The sequence below is a fragment of the Vanellus vanellus genome (genome assembly GCF_965231255.1).
Source record: "Vanellus vanellus genome assembly, chromosome: 2".
NCBI classification, from domain to species: domain Eukaryota; kingdom Metazoa; phylum Chordata; class Aves; order Charadriiformes; family Charadriidae; genus Vanellus; species Vanellus vanellus.
Window position 1 is genome coordinate 99,427,526 of NC_138906.1, and position 23,782 is coordinate 99,451,307.

The window sequence follows — 23,782 nt, forward strand, 5'->3', positions numbered from 1 at the left end:
TCTCTGCAGCTCTTTCCTTTCCAGCACACCTCTGTGACTGGGCAGCTCTGTCCCATTTCACCCCGTGCACACTCTCTCCCTCCTCCCTCTCATTCCTCTGGATCTTCCAGATGAGTAGCTTTCCTGGCAGATTCACAGATGTCAAATAATTTATTGTGGCTTGAAACTCAGAGATCAATTGCCTGATGTCTACCTTGGTACTATGTTGGTTTTATTCATCTCTGGCATCCCTGCTTGCTGTGGAGTCAAAGGCTTTCTTATCCTGCATGCTTGAAGTGGTCGCCTTAGAGATTTAAAACATATATATGTATATTTCAGCACTCTGTAGCCATATTCTCTCCAGTGGTCTGCTTATTTTCTTCGGAGGGGATTGGTAGGCTGGAGCGGTAGGAAGAAAGGGGGTCATGTTGACTTTTCATGTCTCAGGCTTCAGGCAGCCGTCCCACACTACCCCTCAGCCACGTGGATTCCTAACCTCCGTGTGCGTGTGGGTTTTGTCACTGCCCTTTGGCTGTATAGCTCATCTTGTAGCTTATATTAATTCAGTGAAATCCTTGAGGAACCGTGCTGTTCTTTGCAGCAGTCTGATGAACACATGGCTTAGCTGCTTGTTTTGGTCGCTTAATCTACCAACAATTATTGAAAAGCCACGTTAGCAAACTGGTGGTTCTTATGTAGTGAACAGTGAGCACACAGGACATGCCATTTTATACCAACTTAGGACAGCTAATATTGAAAATGTGTAGAAACATATGCTTACAGATAAAAGGCATTTGCATAAGACTATGTGTCCATTTTATTGGAGTTTTCAAAAGGCGCTTTTTTTTTTAATGCCTTTGGATGCTTCTTTCTACCTCAAGAGAAATTTTCACTTTTTACATGATAAACAGCAGTGGAAATGTCTTCAAAAGTTCACACTCAGCCCCACAGGAAGCAAAGATCTGGTGTTTGCTGGGACCTATCTGATGTGATTTACTTTCCTTTGTTCCCTGGGCTTGACATTTTCTTTCATGTTACCTGGAGCTGCAGAGCCCTGGATGTTGGCTTTTGTGCATTCTGGTCTGGAGTCCCGAGGTCCAGCTGTCCTGCTGTTGCTGCCAGCTCTCTCTCGAAGGCAGGGAAAAGTGCATAAAACATCACCCTCAACATTCAGCCATGCCATTGACTGTACCATACTGTCTGCTCACCTGCGGAGTCCTCTAACTTTCCTCTGGCATCAGGAAAATTGTGACGCACTGATTTTTTTTCGTAGTCTGAGACTCAACTTCCCTATCCCCTGGAGTAGCCATGGGACCTCGTCACACAGAGGTTGGGAAAGGAAAGCCTTATATACTGAGCCTTCTCTTTGCTCAGAGAGGCACATGTAACCCAGGAACACAGTAAATTGTTCAAAATACTAATTTTGCAAAGAAGGGGGAAATTATTTTTCTGATTAAATATTCATGGTGTCTTGTATATTGCAGCAGTAGGTTTATAAATGCATGTAGCTATTGCAGGCTGATAGGAGGCTTTGTAGAGGAAATCATTCTCTTTCTTGTGCCATGATCTGACATCTCCATGCACACAGAGATCTAGACCAGCACGTTTGTGATGACGCCTGAGGAAAAAAATTGCTTTAATTAGTTAAAAACAATAAAGTACAACAATGCATTTTATTTCAAACTGTCTCTAAATCTGTCTTTAAAACTGAAATACTCAGGTAATTAATAGTCCTGTTGTTAGTAGCCGTAAATGTTTTACCAGAGTACTTGGACTTTTGGGTCAACTGGGGCAGTTGTAAATGACCTGCCATAGTAACAACTCTTCTCTCTTCATGGCATATGTATAGCTTTCACATACTCTTCCTTATCATATGAGGTTGCCTTTTTGAATTCATTCCCTTTGTATCTCACACAGCTGCCTAACTCCTTGCAGGCACACACGCTCTCAGCTCTCCCCCAGACATCTGTTCTGCTTCTCAGCACCAAGTGCCAGAGTTTGAGCGTGTTGGGAGGAGGGGCAAAGACAAAATCCTGCAAAAAAAAAGTTAGATGGCAGTGATATTTTTAACAATATTTGCAGTGGAATTTTATTTTTGACCTCTTTTTTTAAAAAGAACTCAAAAGGCATTAGCTAAAAATACAGATTTTTTTTCAGGTTTTATCTGGAAAAAGTCAGGCTCGGGTGGGGATTAGTTTGTTGTCTGGGAAAAGGCTTTCCCCCAAATTTTTTCCCAAAGTGAACGTACTGCTGTAGCATCACAGCAATAAAAGGCCATGGCAACTGTAAACCTGTGTCTACTCTGGGATTATTTTTCCCACATGGGAATACATTTCATTAGAAGCATACCTTCATCACTAAATTTTGGTCCACAGAAGATCTTAAATACCTTGCTTCTACTTGAAACGCATCCATTGTGTGAAATCTTCCAACCCTAAGCTACCATGGGTTTCTAGATATCTCCGATGGCCAGTGTTGCTCCCGTAAAGGCCAGAATGGCGAGATGTATTCTACTGTTTATGTACCGAAGTGCTCCTGATTGGCACTTTGGGGTTGGTTTGTTTGTTTGACAGAGCTGAGCAGAAAGTGCTTGAGCTGTCAGAGCCAGAGCATTTCCCTCAGCAAGCAGCGAGGAGCAGGTGAGCATCATGGGACCATTCCCTTCCTTACTCTGGGAACAACCACAGTCTCCTCCTCTGCTCCTCCCTCTGCGCTTGTCAGAAGAGTCTGTCGTGGTCACCCACTTGCAGATTTTGCTGTGAATCCTGGTCTAACCTTAAAGAAGCAGAATACAGCCCGGTATCTTCCTCTGTCATTTCCTATCAGCTGCTTTGGGACATTTTTGCCTCACCCTTGTGCACACATGGTGCATCAGAGGCATGGCCAGGCTGCTTCTGTTTTCTGCCTTCTCCCCCAGGCACCTTCTCTTCTACTTTTTTCCACGCAGATAGGCAATGTGTAATACGGGTGGTAAGCCTAGAGATGTGGAATATATGGGGTTTATTTCAGTGGCTATGGTCTGGGTGATAGAGCATATGGTAGCAACTACACTAAGTCCATGCTCCATTAGGAAAAGTCAGCCCGGGCAGCGGAGCAGGTAGATGGGAGCTGCTCTGTAGTCCTCAAATTTTAGGATGGAGGAGTTTAAGTTGCTCTTTCTCCCTCTTTCTTTTCACCTCTGCTTCTCAAGCATGTCTTCCTCCCGTTCTTGCAGTCACCAGAGGAACAGAAGCTCTCTGTGGTCCTAAGTGCTCCTGTAGAGACTTGAGAGAAAACTCTTATCTTCCAGTGTATTTCCCTGCAACAAAAACCTCAGGAGTGGCATGACCACTCACAGGCTCAGGCTGAAGCAAGAAGCATCAGCCGTCAGAGGAGTGACTTTCTGGGGTGGGCTTCACATAATATACAGCAGGAAAAATGTCTAACAAGGGAAAAAGACAATCAGCAGATTTAAAACAAATAAAGAGGAGCACTTTTTCCCTGCACTAAAAATGAATCTTCTGGACGCCAGAAATATGGATTCAAGGAAGGATTGGACCGATTCATGGAGGATTGGTCCACCAATGGCTGTTGAAAATGCTGGTCTGGATGTGGTCTCTCAGAAGACCCTGAATTGCCGAGGGCTGACAGCTCAGCTAGTCTGCCAGGGGTGACTCCATGCATGTGTCTTGTCCTCTTTCTTTAAGCGTTGCTGTTGACTTCTCTCACAGATAACATGCTCAACTAAGACGCGCTTTACATCAGTGCTTAGTGGCTCTTAAGATGGAGTTTAATCGGTTGATAAAACAGTCTGTGTGATGCTACTGCCTGCATTTTCAGGGGAGTGATCTCCTAGGTCCCGCCAGTAGTTTGGACCCGTGCCTGAGCAGGGTCCACAAGGGGACAAGAGCCTGCCACCCTGGTGGGACACTGCTGTATGCTCTGAGCCACAAAATGTTTTGTCACTAGGGGTGATCATTAGTCAGTGCCCAGGCTAGCCAAAGTTTTAAGAAGCTCCAGGATGCAAAGCTTTGTTGTCATTAATAAGAGATGGTGACTGAGAGGCGTGATGTCTGTGTAAGGTTTTTATGCTCTATAAGATAGGCCTGAAAAGGACAAAATCAAATAAGGAGTCTCTAAGATTTTTCTACTGTGGAATTTGCCCGCCTTTGGCGTATTCCTTCCTTCCCCCATTTTTGTTTGTACTGATAAATATCCTTGCATTAATAAACTCATAATGCATCTTGTTTATCCCTTCAAAGCCAACCCTTGCAGCTTTCATGAATATTTTAGGATATTTATGGCTTTGTAAATGACTGAAAATCTGCAATTTGTCATTAGGAATTAAGAAAAATCTTCCTTCTGCTTAGGGCTGAAGCACAGCTTTGGCCTTTGAGGGACTGAGCCACCTCTGGGCCTGGTAGACAAAAACAAAGTCAGACAGTGCCCAGATTTACAGCAGCAAGTGGCTCTTAGTTACTCAGATGTCTTTGATAATGTGTCATCCGCTGTTGCTGGCAGGGATCAGTGTTTAGGCTCAGAATTAATTTCTGTCTAGCTGGAGAGAAAACAAAAATATCTCTTCTGCAAGAGTTAAAAAAAAAAAGAGATAGAGGTAGTAACAGGGAGAGAAATGAAAACAGCACCAGGCACGTGTAAAATGCGCATATATATATATATATATATATATTGCATGTACATACTGCAAAGTTTACCAGAGAGAAAGTGCTGTTTAGAAGAAAACGTTGTATTTCACTCGGTTGTGCTCTGTACTTTCAGCTTTGAAATACAGGAAGTTAAAAGAATTTTTAAGGTTTCAAAAGGGAGGGCTTTTTTGTAATTGGTGAAGGGCTAAAGAGTTGGTTGGGGAGGGATAATAATCAAAGGAGCCTTTTCAGCACTAAACTCTAGTCCAAAAAAAATCAAAGGGAGGAATGTTAATTGGTTTGTACAACATGATATTCTCAGTTCAGAGTAGCTTCAGCCACTCAATGGTACTTTTTCTTTTTTCTCTCTCTGTCTTCGTAGGTTGATTAAGTGAATAGAAAAAAAAAAAAAAAAAGAAAAACGAAGCTGCTTTCAAGTATTGAAGATACAAGGCCAGGATGAACACGAAGGACACAAAAGTGACTGAAGGAGGTCTCAATGTCACGCTTACCATACGCCTTCTCATGCATGGCAAGGTGAAGCATTTACTGTTGCCCCAGCAGTTGCCTGTGTATTGAGCGAGTGTGTGCGGTTACCGTCGGAGCCCAGCAGCGGCATTGAGGGAGGGTCTGCTCCTCCTCCGACTCGAGTCAAAAGCGCCATTGCCATGACCGAAAAATCACCCCCTGCCTTTCAAGGCGTCATACTTAAGTTTGCGCTGCAGCCCGAGTTCATTGGAACAAACCCTGCTTGTAACGAACCCCCTTTGAGCAGATCCAGAGGCAAAAAAAAGAGTTCTTTCATTGATAGTTAGCCAAATTAGGCAGCCCCTCGAGTAAGGCTGCCCTGCATACGACTTGCCTTTCTCATCATTTGCTGGATTTTGCAGGGTTTCTTGAAGATACCAGAACATTGACGTGTGTGAAATAATTGCCGCAGAATTACTGTCTATTTTGGTTGAATGCAAATGGGGTACTTCTCTGTTATTCCGATGTAGCATCTTATTAGAGCGAACCCCCTGATATACCAAGCGTTCGTCCAGGTCCCCTGCGGGTTTGCTTTGGAAGGTTGACTGTCGTTTCGTTTCTGGCCAGTGCAGCACTTAAGCATGCAGATAAGTGTGAAATCTCTGCCTTAGACAAAATGCCAATTCAGTATTGTCAGACTTAACAGTCTGATAGCCGTTTATTTCACATTGCCAGATCACAGAATGGGCTTTTAATTAAAAGACACATTTCATAGTTTTGTTTGTATTATTTGCATCGGGCAACACCAGGCATTTTTAGGCTTAATGAGTGAATGTTACATAAAGGAGATGGTTTGGGCTCTTTCTTAACAACAGACAGTGAATATATATCTATATTATATATATAAAAATTTGATTCTGGAGATCAAATATGTATATCTAAAAGGTATTTTTACTCCTGAAATTTTATTTAATAGCTAAAAATACATTTTCATTTTAAAACAGTGCATACTTTCAACCTATGGCATGAACACACATATGATGTACCCATAGCACAAGTAGGAGACTAAAGTATCTCTGTATTTTACTGATGGAGCTGCTAAGAAGCATAAGGGGATACAGTTTAAGTTTGCAAATTAAAAAACTCAGAAGTTGGGTTATGCTAGATCAAATTATGTATTTTCTCAGAAACGATCCAACAATTTTGTCTGAATTTTCTCCCCCCTGAAATATCCAGCTTCAGGTGGGCATCTGGTGTGTAAAATTTGCATCTTAAATAGGGATCTGTCAAACAAATTTAATAACAGTCTCTCTTACCAAACCTACCTAAAGTCTGTGTGCATGTCTGCACTGAAAATTAGGTTTTAGGGTTGATTCTACCAGGTTCTGGTCCCAATCCAGAAAAGCGTTTGAACACATCCTTATCCTGGTGGGTATAAGTAGCCCTACTGGTTTCTGTCAAGTTCCCATGCGCTTAGGTGTGCTTTGCTCTGCTTCTGTCGGAATCATACCGTTAAAGCAAAAATGAAGTATTTATCATTTTCAGGACATTTCCGTTAAACTCTGGGCTAGTGGGGGTTTTTTGAAACAAAAGATAAGTAATCAGAAATGAAATTAGAAAAGGCTAATTTTCTGTGTTAAACATCAATGACTCTGTGTGCAACCACTTTTAACAGTAATAGATCTTCAATGCATATGTAGCCCCAAGGGTCTAAATTAAGCCCATAAAAGCTACAAAGTTCAGATTTTAAGTGGGAGTATACCATGCATCCTCAGTTAACAAGGCACAATGGGTATACGGTTAAGTCTGCTATGCTCTAATCATGTATCCTATTGTGCCTAAGTGTTGCAAAGAGTACTTTAAATCAGAATTTATTTTGGTGATAAAAGTCAGACCCTTATGGTTTCTTTGATGTCGCTTCTGTGAATTAGAAATGCTAATATGGAGGAATGATGGATGTCTCAGTCAATATGAACTCGATGTGAGAAGGTCGCTCTGAAAGCTGTGTGTGCCTCTGAAAAAGAAGAAGAAACATGTTTCTAGGCTCTTCCTTAAGATTTGTTGTGGTAATGACATAGGTGGAAATTGCTGGTCTCTAATTAGTATTTCTAGACAGCATAATTAACTGAAGCAGAGCTTGGGCTGTAAATAACTGGCCATAACTTGAAAGAGAAGAAGGGAATTAGAAGGATGTTTTTAAAAATAACAGTAGCAAACCAGATTCAGTTAGATTATTTTAGAGTAAGATCTTTTTCAAGTTATTTGTTTATTAATGTGTTTCATGGAAATATGAGAGTCTATCCCCACTAACCTTAACTCTGTCTTTAAACCTTTATTACCAGTGTACCTTTGCATAGGGAACGTCTATGTTTTGTGGTATTTACATTCATTTTGATTGAAAGTCCATAACTTATGCTACCATGCTTAGTTATCTCAGCTGTAAATCCTGCAGTCTTAAGGAATTTTCAGCATGTACTTTTCATGTGATTTGTATAGGGACTTTAACTGAAGGATGGACATGTTAATTATGCAATTAAGCTAAGTTTTGTACCTGCAGACAGAAAAACCGGGATGTGTACTAATGGACAGACCTCTGTGAGAGGGTAGGGAATAAAAGAGAATCTTTAACAACAACAAAGAAAGCAGGTAGCAAAAATGAAAGCCAACATTAGTGGCTGCTGAAAAGAAAACAGATGGGAACAGTCCTGAGCTCCGCAAGAACCCAGGGTCGGTGTCTCCCCGCAGGTAGGACACCTCTCATCATCTCCTTTGCTTCATCTTGCTTTGGGGAAAGCGGGGCTGTAGGTCCAGCTGAGCTCCTGCAGGGCTTTGTGCAGCCTCCTACTGGGGATGGCCACTTGGAGGACCAGCTCGGCCGCTCCTCCGCAGCGTAGCAAGATTTGGGAGCAGCTGGCTGGCAACGAGGCAAGGCACAGCCTTGCCTTTCTCGGGGCAGAAAATATGATCTTAAGGGAGGGCAACAACATTTTTATCTGTGGAAGCAGCAAAAAGGCGTGTGCGGGCCCAGCAAAAAGCTAACCACTGCGGGGTATAAAAGGTTAACCTCAGGGTAAATGTTGCCAGAGCCCGATACAAAAGGTGTCCTCCTGAGCCAGGACTTCAGAGGGTGTGTGATGGTGTAAGATGAAGGGCCTAATTTTCATCTTGCGCCGTGTTACATCAGTAAAAAAAGTTACGGTAGCGTGACAGCCCTGAAGAGAAACCGGGAGCAACCCAAAACATTTCTCATACTTTCTCGTGATGAATCAGAGGGCGGGTGGTAGGGAGTACGCTGAGAGGGCAGTGCTCAGGTGTTCTTCACATCTGCAGAGAAGCAACTGTCTCTCTTTGCCCGGAATTTTAAAAGCAAAATTAGGAAAAACTTTGTATGCGGATGTGTGAGGAGGCTGCCCGGGCACGCGGCAGCATTCATCACTGGAGGTTTTTAAGAACAGGTGAGACAAAAATGAAAATGTCCCATAAAGCTGCCGTGGCACTGCAGCCTCCGCTGCCCAGGACCTTTTTGACTGAGTTACCTGAATGCTGCCCTGGAGAGGGCAGGAACAGAAGGGCCTTTTGAAGCGTGTGCAGGAGTTGGTTGTGTAGAGTATATTAAATAATGCAGAGATGCATTTTCATCTTTTATTAATGAGGAAGATGCACCACATTAAGGAATAAAGCTGTTTCTTGCATTTCAGGAGAGAAAAACAGGGAATATGGGCTGAGGCTGTTTACATTGCCCTGCTTCTCTATTTTCCATCTAATTCCTGGTGTTGCTTGAAGTAAAATAAGTAAAATCACTGTGTAGGGCAGAGGTGTGAATGGGTACAGATATTTTATTACCTTTGTCTATTTTAAAAGTATAATTTCTGGGCAGGATTAGAGTATTGCAGGGATCACAAGATTTATGCTTCCAGCAAAGGCAAAAGTGGCAGATCAGTTCAACATTTTTGAAGGGCTTAAGGAACACAAATTGAGTGCGTGTGCATTCATGGGCAAGCAGTCCCCAGCTATCAGAGCCCTCTGTAAGGAGAAGCAGAGCTCAGGCTCCAAAAGAAATGTGCCTTTCACTTTTTCTTCCATTTTTAATTTTGGTCAAAGTAAAACTTTTTTTAGCTATCTGCATGTTAGAGGGCCTTTGATGGAACTCAGTGTTTCTCTCTTATCATTCCTTGCTCACCTTTTGCTGAATTTTTTATTCCCATGACTTTTGGCTGGGTTTTTTTTTTTCTTGCTTACTGCCACAGGTAATGAGGTTGGAAGATTGTGGAAAATCGTAACCTTGCCCACAGGTATCTGCCAACGTACCTTAGTACTTGACATCTGCAGCGCTCTTGTTCTAGTTTTGGTCAGTTCACACCCAGAAAGAAATAACTCTTGAAAATGCACCTACTTTTGACTATACTGGATAATGATTACATGATTTTGGACTGGTTTGGATTTGTACACAGCCAGTGTTAACAGGCTGGTTAAGACCCTAGAGACTCACCATTAAAGGTTAATTTTAGATGTGGATGGTAAAGAGACTGTGCCAATAGAAAGATGTTGAATTTCAGGAAAGCAGCTTAATGGAAATTTAAAAGTTGGGTCCATGAGGTAGAACAGGAAAAAATGATCAAATGTACCAGCATGGAAAGGTCAGCAGGGCCACTTTGGTCTCCATCTCGTAGTGGTGGTGTAGGAGTCTCTGCTTCCTCCTGCCAGTACAAACCCACAGAAGAAAAAATTCATCGTTTCCAAAGGTGCTGCGTGAAGGTGTCCATTGATGAAACCATATTGGGTGCAGTAAAGTCTGCAAGAAGCCAAAGTAGAATATATTAATATATTGAGTCTGAGGAATCTTTTAGAGAAAGGGGAAGGAGTTCAGAAATAGAAAACAAAACAGATTAATAAAGTCAGATGGTTAGGAAGAACAAGGAAATAATTTACAGGTAGGATGGAGGAGGGAAGGGAAAACTGGCAGGGAAGTAGGACTCTTGCCAAACACTGAGAGGTGTAAATTGGAGAGTTGAGGCAATTAACTGGAGAAGGTAATTTAGAAGATACATGTTAGTAAGGGAAGGAAATCTGGAAAGCATAAAAGGCTGAAAGGCATCAGATGTGGCAGTGTCTAGAGAGTGGCACATTTGGGATATGCTGGGTTGGAAAGACAAGCTATTGCAGCAAAAGCATATGCAATTTTGGATGTATAATGTTGGTGCATCATGGGGCAGAGACGGTAATTACCTTACTGTTCTTCTGGCAAAATCACACCTGCGGTTCTGCGCTCAGCAGCAGGCGCCATGCGTGTGAGTGATGTTGAAGACTGAGCAGAGAGGGAATTTGCAGAAAAATAACAAAGTTTTAGGAGACTGAGGAGACTGTGTCTAGCTTTCTTCAGACATTCTAATAAATACCTGGAGAGAATAAATACGAGTGTAATGGAGTGTTGTTATTTTGAATGATACAAGTGCTTGTGACTGGAAATAAGGGGATAAAATATATTTTTGAAAATAAATCCTAGTAAGGGAATCCCAAAAGAAATTCCTGGTATTGAGGTTTTTTATGAGGTTCTAGAATTCTCCTAAGCAGATTTTAAACATGTCTGGGGAAGAGCAGCACAGGTACTGTGTAGAATTTATAATCTGCATTGATGGAAGAAAGATATGATGACTGAGTGGAGCTTTTCCTCCTCTGATACCATTTGCTCAATTATATGTTTCTCATAGTTTCAGCAGTAGTGAGTTAGAAAAACATACCTACGGTCAGATGTTCAGGTTTGGACAAAACCCTATGAGTGCCTTGATTTTCAGGCGTTAAACTGCCAGTACTTACAGCTTACCTGCAGATGCCTGGAGCAGCTCTGTCTCCCAGTGGTTTCCGCAGGATCTGTGGATGCCTTGTGGCACTGGAAGGACTGGTTACAGCAGACTTATATCCAGCCTCAGTGGTGACTTTCAGACATGTTGGTGATTATTTTATGATGCTATATGTAGAATTTTTTACAAGAAAAAGAAAATTTAGACTTATTAAGGTGATTGCTCACACTTAACAGCTCAAATATAGGCAGAATAAAATCATAGAGAAAATAGCCATTTTCATCAGTATAGATAATAGGGATAACAGGGATTTCTCTTAGTGACCGCTTTTTTGGGCCTGCTTAATTGCCCTCGAAAGACTGTAAAGCAAGCACAGAAATAATTTTTCCCCATCTCAAAGGTAATGCTCTTCTCCTTCTCCATTTTTTCTTTTATTTTTTACTTATTAAAATACAGAATACAACAAAGTAGCTTTAAAAATCACCTTGTCAGTAATTTAATCCAAGCTGTAAAATGCCACCCTAGCCAGTGTTTGTTCTGTTCTTTGTAGTTTCCACGAACACTGTCAGGGTATTATGAGGATTGACTGCCCTGCCTATTGCTATTATAGTTCTTGTTTTGTTTGTTTGCATTACAGTGGTACCTAAGAGCTCTAGTCATGGAACAAAACTCTGCGTGCAAATACACAACACAAGGTGGATCTCCTTTTAGTGTGTTTGTAGTAACAGCTGAGAGTTTCTCCCTAGCCTAAAAAATCAATGGAAAGGACAGAAGTCTTTTCCCCCAACCCCTGCACCTTGTATGTCCACAGCAACAATCTCCATAGCTGAATTTTCCCACTTCTGTCAAACAAAATCTCATCGTCGGTCCACAGCTGTAAGGAACTGAGATTGCAGAAGGCACACACCCTACTCAGGTGTGTAGCATCACAGGCGGAGGGACAAGCAAAGGGAGAGAACCAGTTTTTGGTTTGGTTTTTGGGGGTAAGGATGGGAGGTTTGGTGTGAAATTGAATGTAATTTTGTTACCATCTGTTATCAAAAAGCAAATGAGAAATGGTCATTGATACAGCTGCTCAAAAACTGGTAGCTGGACCTGTGGAAGATTCATAACACTGACATCTCCATCAGAAAGACCGTAATTTGAAGGTTTCCTCATACACTACCACATTGGTTAGCATGAGATCTGTCTCAGTAAGAGCTTGGACTGCAGTGCCTTACTAAATTAGGGCCGTTAGTATCAGACAGTGACTACTGAAGCATCACCTAGGAACATGAGATCTCCCAGGTCAGTGAGGCTAATCCCACATAATCCCAGAACACAAATCAGACTCTCAGTTTACTGAAGGCAGATATTTGTTCCCTGAGGCAGACACATTATGTCATGCTTCCCGAAACTGACTAAGGCTTGTCTTACAGCCGTTGAAAAATGCTGGTGCCCCGCGTGCTCCATGTACATTGTTCAGAACATCTTCATGGAATGTGTTCCTGGAGTCTTCCGTGCAAGCATCTTCATGAGCTTATACAAGCACTGGCAACTCTATCCTCAGAGCAAGGCAAAGAGTGTTGTGCCTCTTTACGGATGAGAGAAAGGCAACTGGTGCTGGTCTAGAAAACTCTAGAAAAATCAGCGCAGATGTTTGCTGTTGCCAGAATCCCACCATAGAAGGCTGTATTTCCTTTCTTTCAATGTTTTCCTAGCAGGCTTTTTTGCTTGTAGAGTCCAGTCCTACTGGTTCTACCTTATCCTTGCTCATAGAAAGCAGGTAGATGTATGTAATCAAAGCATTGCCCGAATGAATTCCAGGCCTTAGGATGCAGCCTGTGCTTTGTCAGATGCTTTGGGGTGAAAGTATATATTCTTATATTATTTCTTAAAAGGCTTTTCCTTCTGAGCATGGCTTTATCTCAGGGCTCCCGTGAGGTTAGTGTTCCATTCGTCCCGTAGCGCTAATAGAAGCTGCATCCCCCCCATGGATAGGCGAAGGCCTGTGATTTTATATGGTCTTGGAATAGATAGCTGTTTTGTTTTGATTTCCTGGGCCACAGTAATTATTAAACTAGCCTCACACTTAGAAAAATTACGGAATTGCACGTATTATGTTTACAGATCGAAGGTTAATCTTTATGCCAAGGTTTGTTTTACCATTTGTTAAGCCTCTTGTTTTCTTAACATGACTAATTTCTTTCTCTTGTTATTCAAAAGGCACACCAGATAATTGATTAGGAAATAGCTTTCTCCTACAACCTATTTTATATCTTTATTTAGTCATTCACACCATCAAGGCCCCTGCAAATGCCTTTTCTCACAGACTTCTCTGCTACCACCTTTTGTGCTGTCAGTGCTGTCTTGCCCTCACCACTGATGGTGCAAAAACTGCAGAAACAGCTTTCTGCTCTGTGATGGGCCCACCGCTCCCCAGGTGTTCATTAAGAGTAAAACTCATCCCATTCATGTGAATGAGATGTGCAAATAATATATACCGCATTTCAGCATGAAAGAAAGCATCCCCTGTTTTTACCATTGCCTTTCCTCAAGTTATCTGCAATGAGTTGAGTGGTTGGCTAGAAATATATTTTTCTGATACTGAGCAGTCTTCCAGTGCTTGTTGGTGAGGTTCACCTCTTGTCGTTTTATCTATTTTATTAGAAGTGGCATACTAAAAAGAGTCATAGACATAAATCAGCTCAGCCCCCCAGGCTAAAGATTTATTTTCAGGCTATCTGAAATCAGCATGTACATTTCAAATTTTCCTGGTTTTTTCTGAAATTATGCTGTCAGAGCCCAAGTGTGAGACTGTCCTGCTCGAAATACTGTCACCTGGAGGGATGCCCTTTGGAAGGCATTACCTGGGCTGGGTACTCCACACAATCTGAAATTCAGAACCCTTTGATGAATGTCAAGATAGGCACCCCAAACTGTTATCGTTTCTCAAAGGAAGGTTCACATCTATCTCTTTGGTGCCTGTATGTATATATTGACTTTGCACACAAATATATATAAGTGTGTGTGTTTGTGTATACATATGTATCGATGGATGTAGGCACACACACTTGCAGCTTTTAGGAGGCATCCTATTTACGCAGCGTGGTTGCTGTGGCATATCTGCTTCTGACAGGCAGGTGTTTGTACGTTGAGGCCAAGGAGCTTGGGTAGTACTTTTAGCTCTGGCATCAGTCTGCTGAGTTGCCTTATACCTGTTTTTCTCCCTCTGAGCTTTAGTTCCTCCATTTATAACATCTATTTTTTTTTATGCACTGCTTTTCGATCAGCTGTTGAAGTGTGATTATATGAACCCAGTAATTGTTATCATATAACTTGTTTTCTCCCTGTGTTTACACGTAGATAGATGGGTAGTCAATAAATCAGTCTTAAATTGATCATAAATACTTACCTTTAGCTTATATTCCTGAACACTGAAAAACAGCAAATAGTTCAGGAGCTATTACTGTATTCTAGTAGGCAATTATGTGCTAGCACAGCTAAAGCACACTCCTGACTGACCTGCAGAGGCTGAATTTGACATCAACTGTAGGATTCCTCTCACCAAACTTAGGTATGTTAGTGTCAGTCTAGGCTGCTTCTACTGCAGATGGAGAAAAAGGAAACCCTCGGGAGCACAATTCTTCCCTCCTCTTTTAGGAACAAACCATCCCCCATTATCTCTCTCCCTGGACTGCAGAGGAAGCTGTGTGTCTGGCTTACACTAGACTCCAAACTTTTAATGAACTGATGTAGGTGACAGACATCCCATCCCTTCAGTCTTATGCAGTTAACTACAGCACAGTTTGGTCTCTGGCAGATTCACAAACGTTTTCTGAAGAAGATAAAGCCCTCAAAGTAACCTCGGCTAGAAATATTGATAAAACTTGAGTGTCATAAAAATGGTGTTAGGTATCTCATTAAGCACTAAATGTAATTTAGGGTGATACAAGAATCTATACGAAACAAATATTGTACTGTATAAAGAAACATTAAAGGTTTGATGAAGTAGCATTGGTAGTTTGGAGAATGAGGTGTAAAGAATCTTCTGATTTAATCTGTGGCAGAAGTAGATTTCTCATCATCATTACAGACATGATCTGTTGTCACCAGTACTTGTGGGAGCTTTCCTAGAAACAGCTAAGGCACCAAAAAAGTCTGAAGTGACCCATATAGAACCATTCTAGATATTTTTTTTTATATAATTTGTATGGATCAAAAATTCTGGAAAAATTAGGAATATCCATATGAAAATGTTTCTTTCTTTCTCCCCCTGCGCCCTTCCCTCACATTTCTAAGCAGAATCCCAGCTCCCAGTGCAGGGGGGGAAATGGCGTTTGATTGGATGTTTTGAAACTGCCACCTTATAGAAGAAGCTTTAAATTCACCCTTTGAGGAGCGGAAGCTTTGAAGTACTCCATAGCATTACAGTGACATTTCCTAGTGTGTTCCAAGGAACTGGTCACCAGTCTCATTGAAGTATTTTTTCTCAGTGGGTTTCACACTGTTCATTTGCTGAGTTCTTCAGCATCTTGTACTCTGGTAATAACAAAGCGATGAACAGTCAGGTAGAATTTCTGTCCCCACTAAAATCAAAAGAAAAACTCCCACAGACTTCAGTGGAACGAGCAGCTTGAGAATCCTAATATTTTATGCTCTAGTCTGCTTTTTTAAATACTCCTGATTTCCTTGTTTGAAATGGACCATCTTTTTTTCCTAGGGCTACGAACAGTATATTGCTTTTCTGTTTCCAAAGTGAAAGTATCTTTTCCTATTTCCAAGGAAGATATCTTTGTACTTATTAGCCATGGCCCATCCATACATTTCTGAAGGAACGGCATCTGTCATTAAGACCCAGGATGATCAAACAGGTTGGGACAGATTTCATATTAAGTGTATACTGGCGGAGCCTTGCAGGTTCAAGACCAGGCCTACAGCTTCTAAAGAAACTTCAGATATACAAAAACTGGAATTATACTATGGACTGAAATATGATTGCTCGCCCATAGCAATTGAAACACAATATGCTCACCCATAACAAAAGGTCCTTCTACCTCCTAAGAATCTGTTTTATGAAAGAAATTATTCCTGAAAGCTGGGACTGGGAAGAATGGAAAAAATTTTCAAGGTAAAACTGCTGAGTGTGCTGAGTGAACAGATAGGAACTACCGGACATGAAGGGTTCCCAAGGCTTATCATCGAGAGTCTTACTCCCTGTATTGTTTAATCTCATTCAACAGTTACAGACAGGTTGGCAGAGTTACAGTGATAATATAAAAAAAAAATTTAAGATCTTAAAAATTTTGTGGAATGGGTGTCCCAAATCTGTGTCACTGCTAACAAAAAAGCTGCATCTCATTAGAGAGCCTACACAGCATGCTGGTACAGCTCTATCAGCTATGGGAAAAGGCATGTCCTAAACACGTATTAAGAGACACAGGATAATTTGGTCACAAGACATAAAACTGCAGCAAGTCCACTTCATTCATTCCTCTTCTCACAGAGCTGCTTCTTTGCATTGTATGTGCAGATGCATAGAGGTCTCGTAGTCCCAGATGGACACAGGAAGCTTTAGCAAGAACAGTTGCACAGCTGTGTGACGTGTAAAGGTCTACCGTACATCAGCCAGCAGAACTGTAGGCTTGCAAAGCAGATACCTCTGGAAGATTTGTAATGTCTGCCTGGACAGTATTGTTGTCTGGTCAGTATGTACAAGAGAGCAGAATCCCTTCTTGGAAGAGAAATAAGAAGGGAAATAAAAAGGGGAAATGGGAAACAGAAAAAGTAGAGTTTGAAATAAGCCTGAGAAGGGGCCTCACTAGGTTGAGGAACTTTGTGGCTAGTTAGGGATTGACTTCAGTGGTTATAAAGCCATGTTTGAAGAATCACAGACCCATGGAGGTTGGAAGAGACCCCTAAGGCCTCCAGTCTGACCTCCTGAGTCAAGCAGATCCCATTGGAGCAGGTTGCTCAGGGCCTTGCCCAGGCTGGGTTTGGACACCTTCAAGGATGGAGACTCCACAGCTTCCCTGGGTGCCTGTTCCAATGTCCAGCCATCCCCATGGCAAAAGCTATTTTCCTCACATTGAGTAGGAATTTGATGTTACAACTTGCTTTCCTTATTGTGCACCACAATAAGATCCCCCCCAAGTCTTTTCTTCCCAAGGGTGAACAAACGCAGTTCTCTCAGCCGCTCCTCATGCATCCTGTGGTCCAGTCCCCTGACCATCTTGGTGGCCCTGCATTGGATTCACTTCAGTGTGTCTTTGTGTCTTGTACTAGGAGCCCAAATCAGAACACGGTCCTTCAGGCATGGTCTCACAAACACAAGGAGAAGGCAAAAATAATTTGCCCCATCCTGCTGGCTACACTCTTGCTAATACAGCCCAGCACTTGGTTGATCAGGGGAGCACTGTTGGTGTACTCATGCACTCATGTTGGAGTATGCACTGGGATCCTCAGGACTTTTTCTGCAAAGTCAGTTTGTATGTAGCAAGTTTTTGCCCAGCTTGTCTTGCTGCATGGGCTTGTTCCACCCCAGATGTGGGTCTTTTCATTTGACTTTGTTGTACTCCCTGAGGTTCCTCCAGCCTGTCTAGGTGACTCCAAATAGCAGCCTTGTCCAGCAGTGTATTGACTGTTTCCCCCAGTCTGGTGTTATGTACAGACTTGCAGAGAGTGCAAAGGAACCATATGCCAAAGACCTTCATTGACATAGGTCATCTTCTCACTGAAAAGTCTTTGCATCTTGTGAGCAGGATGTGAGGAGCTGCAAGCACAAGCAGCTTCATGTTATGAGCTTATAGATAACATTCTGGAGAGAAATAGCTTTCTCAAGGTAATGGCAAGTAGTCCTCTGCTGCAGGATGAAGTTAGTACCGCTTTATCATGAGCCCATCATTCGATAGAGCAATGGAGGACAATTTCTTAAATCTTACTCTTTGGACTGTGTTTCAGAATGGGTCAGACTCAAGTACATAGACTGGGGGAGGTGGGAGGGGAACTGTATATCATATGTCTGGGACAGATCAGCCATGTGAAACAGTCTTTAACTGTTGAAGTAGATTTCACAATCTGAGTATAGGAGAGGAGTTTGTTTTCTTTTAGCTGGTTTCCTCTCCATCAGATGATTTCCAGGCTGATGTCACACCTGCATGATTTGTGTAATGTGTTCCCACTATTAATTTTAGAGTTATTAGCTTCATTTTTGCTACCTGTTGGTTTTATGCACCGAGTTTTTAACCCTTGGGATGTTGCCAGAACTGGCAAATTGTTCCCCTATGGTTGTTCATACTGACATTTCCTAGTATTTTCTGTCCCTTAATAGAAGGTTGTGGGAGCCCGGTAGCAATTCCCAAATCACTAAAAAGTGATTAGCAATTCTTGTTCTGCAAGTGCTTAATAGGGAGATTAAGACAGGCCACCAGGTGTTTACGCAATAACACTTGCTCGCATGGAAATTCAGCTGTAGCTATTACACGGTGTAAAGAGGGTAAATGCCACCCTCAGACCCACAGAGAGATCAGCATTTATTTTGATGCTTGTATTATATCCCATTTTCTCTAGCAGGTTGTGCAGTTCTATTATTTCTGAACTTTTCATTCCCTGATAGGGGTTTATCTGTGTTTATAGTAGCAGGATTGATCTGTAACTGCAAGATCAGTTTCTGTTAAAGGTGACACAGCTGCAAAGCGGCATTTTCAGTCCGCCCCTTTGCATCTAACATGGCATATTTGTATACAGCAGCTATGGAAGAGAACTAGGGTTCACATGGCAGGCTTGAAAAAAGTGATAGTGAAATAGCTTAGGAGCAGAGCAAATGCTCTCCTGTAGCAAATCGTATCATTCACACTGTCTTTCTTTTTTCTGTTTCAGGAGGTTGGAAGCATTATCGGAAAGGTCAGGAAATTACTTTCTCTCTTTATTTTCATGTCAAAATATTGTATATCAGTTCGCTTCATCAGCCCAGGCTAACTTTTTTTCTGTTTCTTTAACAGAAAGGTGAGACAGTTAAGAAGATGAGGGAGGAGGTAAGACAAGCCTTGATGTCTTTACTTGCCTTTCTTTCCAGCTCAGAGAACAGGGAAACTCAGCGTGTGCAGACCGACACTGCCATCAAGTGGGCAGTTCATTTAACGTCACCATTCTTTGCAAGTGGTGGCATGTAAATGTGCTGGCCTAAATTAAACATTGTTGTTAATATAACCTCCTTATCGCCACAGCAGTCTGGAGTCTTTCGTTCCCGTAGCAATACGCCTGCTGCTGTCTTATCTCAGGAACAGCTTAGCCCGCATGATTCTGTGCATTAAAACCATGGTATTTTTCTTTAGCGTACCAACGTCGGTCCTGCACATGGCTTGGTCTCCTGGTAGAGAGAGCTTCCAAAATCTGAAACCAAGTATTAGACTGATGCTGCGTAAAGTTTGAGGGCAGACACAAGCTTCAGCAGAGCTGGAGCCAGACTTGCGTTAGCCAAAGTATCCCTCTGCCATGTCTTGGCAAAGCCTTAACTCTTCATGGTTTTGCAACCGTGAGTAGGATGTGGACAGGGTAGACCTGCACACCTGCCTTTCACATCCTTTGGAAAGGCTGTAAACACAAGAAGGCTAAATAAAACATGGCACTGCATAAACCTAAGTCTCCTCAGTGTCTGCAGGCATCTTTCCCTGCCGCAGAGCAAGCTGCACTGTCTTCAGAGGACTGTGGAGGTTACAGACCGACGCTTGTCCTGCAAGGCAGGAGGTCCGTGCAATTCTCCTTCTTTGAAGCACATGCTAAAAGCATAAGTCAAAACACAAATCCTACCACTTAAACTTTAGGAGTGCAAAGTGTATAGAGGATGCCTCAAAAAAAGTCTGGTTCTGGTAAATATGCAGTACGTTACTATCAGCTGCTTTGTGGTTTTATACACAGATAGAAGGTCTGTGGCAGGGAAATCTCAAAGTATTTTTAGTAAAGAAAATTGCTGAGATCCATCTTTAAATATACACAATAGGGAGTTTATTGTCAGGCAGACTGAGTTCAGAGCTCCTTTTTCGATGATAAGAACTTTCACCCATGTTTTCACACATAAGTACATTTGCTAAGACTTAAAAAAAAATACAAGAAAAAAATGCTTTCAATATTCTAGGTAACCCTGCCAGTTGCTTAAACGCATTTTTTTTTCATTGTTAAATACAATAATGGGCAGATATATTTGGATATAAATTGCATACACAAAAGGGAAGCCATCATTAGAGAGTGCTTCTGAATTCTAAGTTAAACACCTTAGAGAAGAGTTATGATCCCTGGTTAGTTTTTCAAGATAAATATCAGATGTTTTTCTTCCACTCCTGAAAACCTACTGTCGTGTACACGTGGCACAAAAGCCTTTATTTGTTTGGTTGTTTTTTTAAATTAAAGGAATTACATGCATCTTTATATCAGCACAGGGCTGCGTCTCCACATGATGATAACTTGGTCCTCCTTTAAATGACTGCCTTCTTCAGTACTTCTTTAAAAGCAAAATGGAACTTTATTTTTACTTTCCTGACAGATGTGGCAAGTTGCATGTCATCTTTATGGAATGAAATGCAACTCTGTCTTGCTGTCATTGAGGGAATGTCAGAGACAACTTTAGGCCTAAAGAAAAGTACAAAAACCTTGGTTCTGTGCCCTGTGGTTGTTAACTTCCCACACAAATATGGAGGCTGCCACATAACATTTTAGTTGCCATAGCTCTGCTTTGACCGGTCATCCACTGGAGGAATAATATCTGTGAATTTTGGCTGCTGCTGATCTACGGTGGAGTGATCTTTCAGAGGAGCTCCCATGGCTCCGGTTTCAAAGAAAGAGTTGTGCCTTGGGCGAAGGTGGTGGTGGGACAGTCAGGCCTGCCTGCCATGGGCAGCTCTGCCCGGCATGGCTCCTGGCGTGCTCCCTGCTGAGCTGAGTCCCACAGCCCCGAGTTTGCATGTGGTGGAGGCAGCCTGAGGTTGCCACAAGCATGAACGAGCCCCAGGCCCTGATCTCCTTCCTGATCCAGTGCTGGTGTTTGATGGGGGCAAGTCCCACTCAGGTTGGCCTGTCAGAAGAAGTGCATGCTACCCTTTCTTATCATAGTCTTAGAGTGGTTAGAATTGGAAGGGACCTTAAAGATCATCTAGTTCCAACCCCCCTGCCATGAGCAGAAACATCTTCCGCTCGACCAGGTTGCTCAAAGCCCCAGTCAACCTGGCCTTGAACACTTCCAGGGATGAAGCATTCTTATCTATGAATGCTGGGTATTTCTGCCAGCCAAGTCCATGGCAGCAAGATTTTCCTGTCAGCAGTGCTGGTTGGTTTTTTTGTCTTGTTGTGTTTGGTTGTTGTCATACAGGAAAATAGGATATCTTGCTGTCGAGCAGCAGTATGTACGTGAATAAGGGCTCAGACACACAGCACATCGGCTGCTTCATGGTAACACTGAAAGCAAAGGGCCAAATTAACCCAGATTATCTCACATTCGCTACAGGCCCAGATCCTCAAGAAGGTTGGTGCCTGTGGATGATATGAGGCTCCAGTGACTTGTTAGGCTGCATTAACGCATGTCTATGCCTGAAACCTCAGGGACAGCATAGGGTGGGTCTTACCTGAACTGGATTTGATTGTTATCTACACCAAGATCTTCTTAAATATGTTTACATCTGGTTTAGGTGTTTTCTCTGCACTGCCGCAGTGACATAAAGGGGACTAAGTCCCCAAGACTTAAAGTTTTCTAACTCCTTCCAACAGGCTCCTTGCCTTAAGGAGATAACACCGTTAGTATTGCTTGTCCTACCACTACTCCATTAAAGGGTGGTACAGTACATATTAATTGATTGCCTTCACATGAAACTCATCTATAAGGAACCTTCTCCACAGTGCAAAGCAATTCCCCAGCCAAATAGATCGAACCCTGCCTTCGGGTCTCCAAACCAGTCCTACTTAAGGTTAACCTTGCAAGAGGGAAGGGAAGAGACTTGATTATGCAATTATTCACAACTTTGATTTACATTTGCATACTGCGATGAAGGCTGTATAAGTATTTACCCACACAGAATCCGGCTTCCGACAGTTAGATGAATTTTTGGAGTGTGATCAGTTTATGCTGAAATTATATGATGTTGGGGCTGCAGTTGTAGGGGAGGGAATTAGATGCCTCAAGATATTCCTTCCCAAACTAAATCCCTAATCCTACTTAGTTTGCTCCCTGGGAGGTATAAATTTGAAAAATATTTGTTCTTTTTGACAGAGTGGTGCTCGAATCAATATTTCAGAAGGCTCCTGTCCAGAGAGAATTGTGACAATAACAGGCCCAACAGATGCAATTTTTAAAGCTTTTTCTATGATTGCACTAAAATTTGAAGAGGTAAGCAAATAAAATACGTTGTTTTTCTCTCTTCAAGTGGAAATACAAACACACAAACACTGTTTGAATTTTCTCATGTTTGCTTTAATGTTAAATATGATTTGTTTAATGTTCTATTTAATAGCAATGAAAGTGGTTGTATTTTTATAAATGCTTTTGGCAGTAATGCCGAAAAAAAATAATGGGTCAATTTACAAGCTGTTTGATCATTTCTTTTGCTTTTTGGAGGCTTCAGGGAAAAGCAATTGATTCTAGTAATGTGCACTAATGGTAGAAAAAATGTCTTGGAAAATTTCTGGTCCCATTGTGGGTTTGATTTGAAAAGAATGATTGCCTAACTTTTAGCTCTGCTTTTGTATGATTCCATTTGGTATTGATGTAAATTTTGTATATGTCAAAATGAATATATAACTCATTTAACTGGAAAATTTTAATTTTAAAAACAAACTATATGATTACCAAATATCACTTTTAAAGCTTGGCTTTTAAAATTAATTAAAATAAAGGCACTCAGAGTAAGTGAGGCAAGAGCTCAATTTACTGTAGAATAACTGTTCTGTGCAGATACGTGCCTAAAGTGCTGGGATCTCCTTGACTTTTATGGACTAAATACAATTAGATATGATCACCACTTTAATGGGAAACCTCACAGAAAAGACAGCAGACTGCAGAACACAAACCCTGGTCACTCAGGAGAGGTTTTAACTCCCTCTACTTTTGAAAATCATACATCTAGTCCAGGCATCTCTCCTGTCTTCTCTGGAGAGACAGAGGCCCCTGGAGAAAGCAATTCACCTTCTCCTGAAGGAAGAGCCTGCAGACAGGTGGACTGAATCACCTGCAGCAGGAGAAAGGGGCTGTGTCTCTCCATCGATGGTTAAACTAGAGGGATATGAATCCCTTTCTTAAGCCTACTTATTTCTCCAAGTCATTGAGGTTAGTCTCCATATCTCCCCATAGCACTGGGAGATACTGGTATTGATGGGAAATGTCATCTTGTGCCTTTATTTATCCATGGGGATTGTTCACGTTTAGAGCAACAGGATAGAAGAGAGCTTGTGGGTCATCAGATGCAGTTGTCTTCTAACATGAGTGGTATGTCTTGCAGGTTGCAACTTCACAGCATGATCAAAAACTAGTTAATTTTTTTGCTATTTCCCGATATTGGACAGACAACCTCAGTTCTGTGACAATTAGGCACCTTCTTTTCACTCCTCACCTGAATTTATTCATTAACGGTTTATGCAGCTTTATTTCTGTGCCGGCACTGGCCGTTAATTTAAATAATTCTTGCCTTTCCATCCCTAAGGATTCCTCTCTTAGATGTATTTTTAGAAACCACTTTTTTCCCCCTCACACCCTTACTTTTGCCAGAGTAAGTAAGCCAAGCTCAGTCTTTCAGAGGATGCATTCCCCACCCCTCCTGTGGCTCTAGTAGTCCCTTTCTACCTTTTTCCAGTTACAGTTTATGTTAAATGTGTGTGTTAATTGTGGACAGGTTGCAAATGAAGTTGCACAAGGCCTTATTTAATGACGCGAGCAGTCCCCTGTCCTAGTTACCA

At 41.9% G+C, this 23,782-nt stretch overlaps 1 protein-coding gene across 1 annotated transcript in view; it reads left to right on the forward strand.

Moving 5' to 3' along the window:
• LOC309686322 (poly(rC)-binding protein 3-like) overlaps positions 1–23,782 on the forward strand; it is a gene marked incomplete at its 3' end in the record, with an annotated part of 136,880 nt that overhangs the window by 78,742 nt on the left and 34,356 nt on the right. The window contains exons 2-5 of the mRNA XM_082498950.1: positions 4,987–5,141; positions 18,728–18,751; positions 18,850–18,882; positions 22,104–22,220. Coding sequence (XP_082355076.1) covers positions 5,064–5,141; positions 18,728–18,751; positions 18,850–18,882; positions 22,104–22,220 — 252 coding nt within the window. The 5' untranslated portion in view covers positions 4,987–5,063. The remainder of the gene's footprint in view (positions 1–4,986; positions 5,142–18,727; positions 18,752–18,849; positions 18,883–22,103; positions 22,221–23,782) is intronic.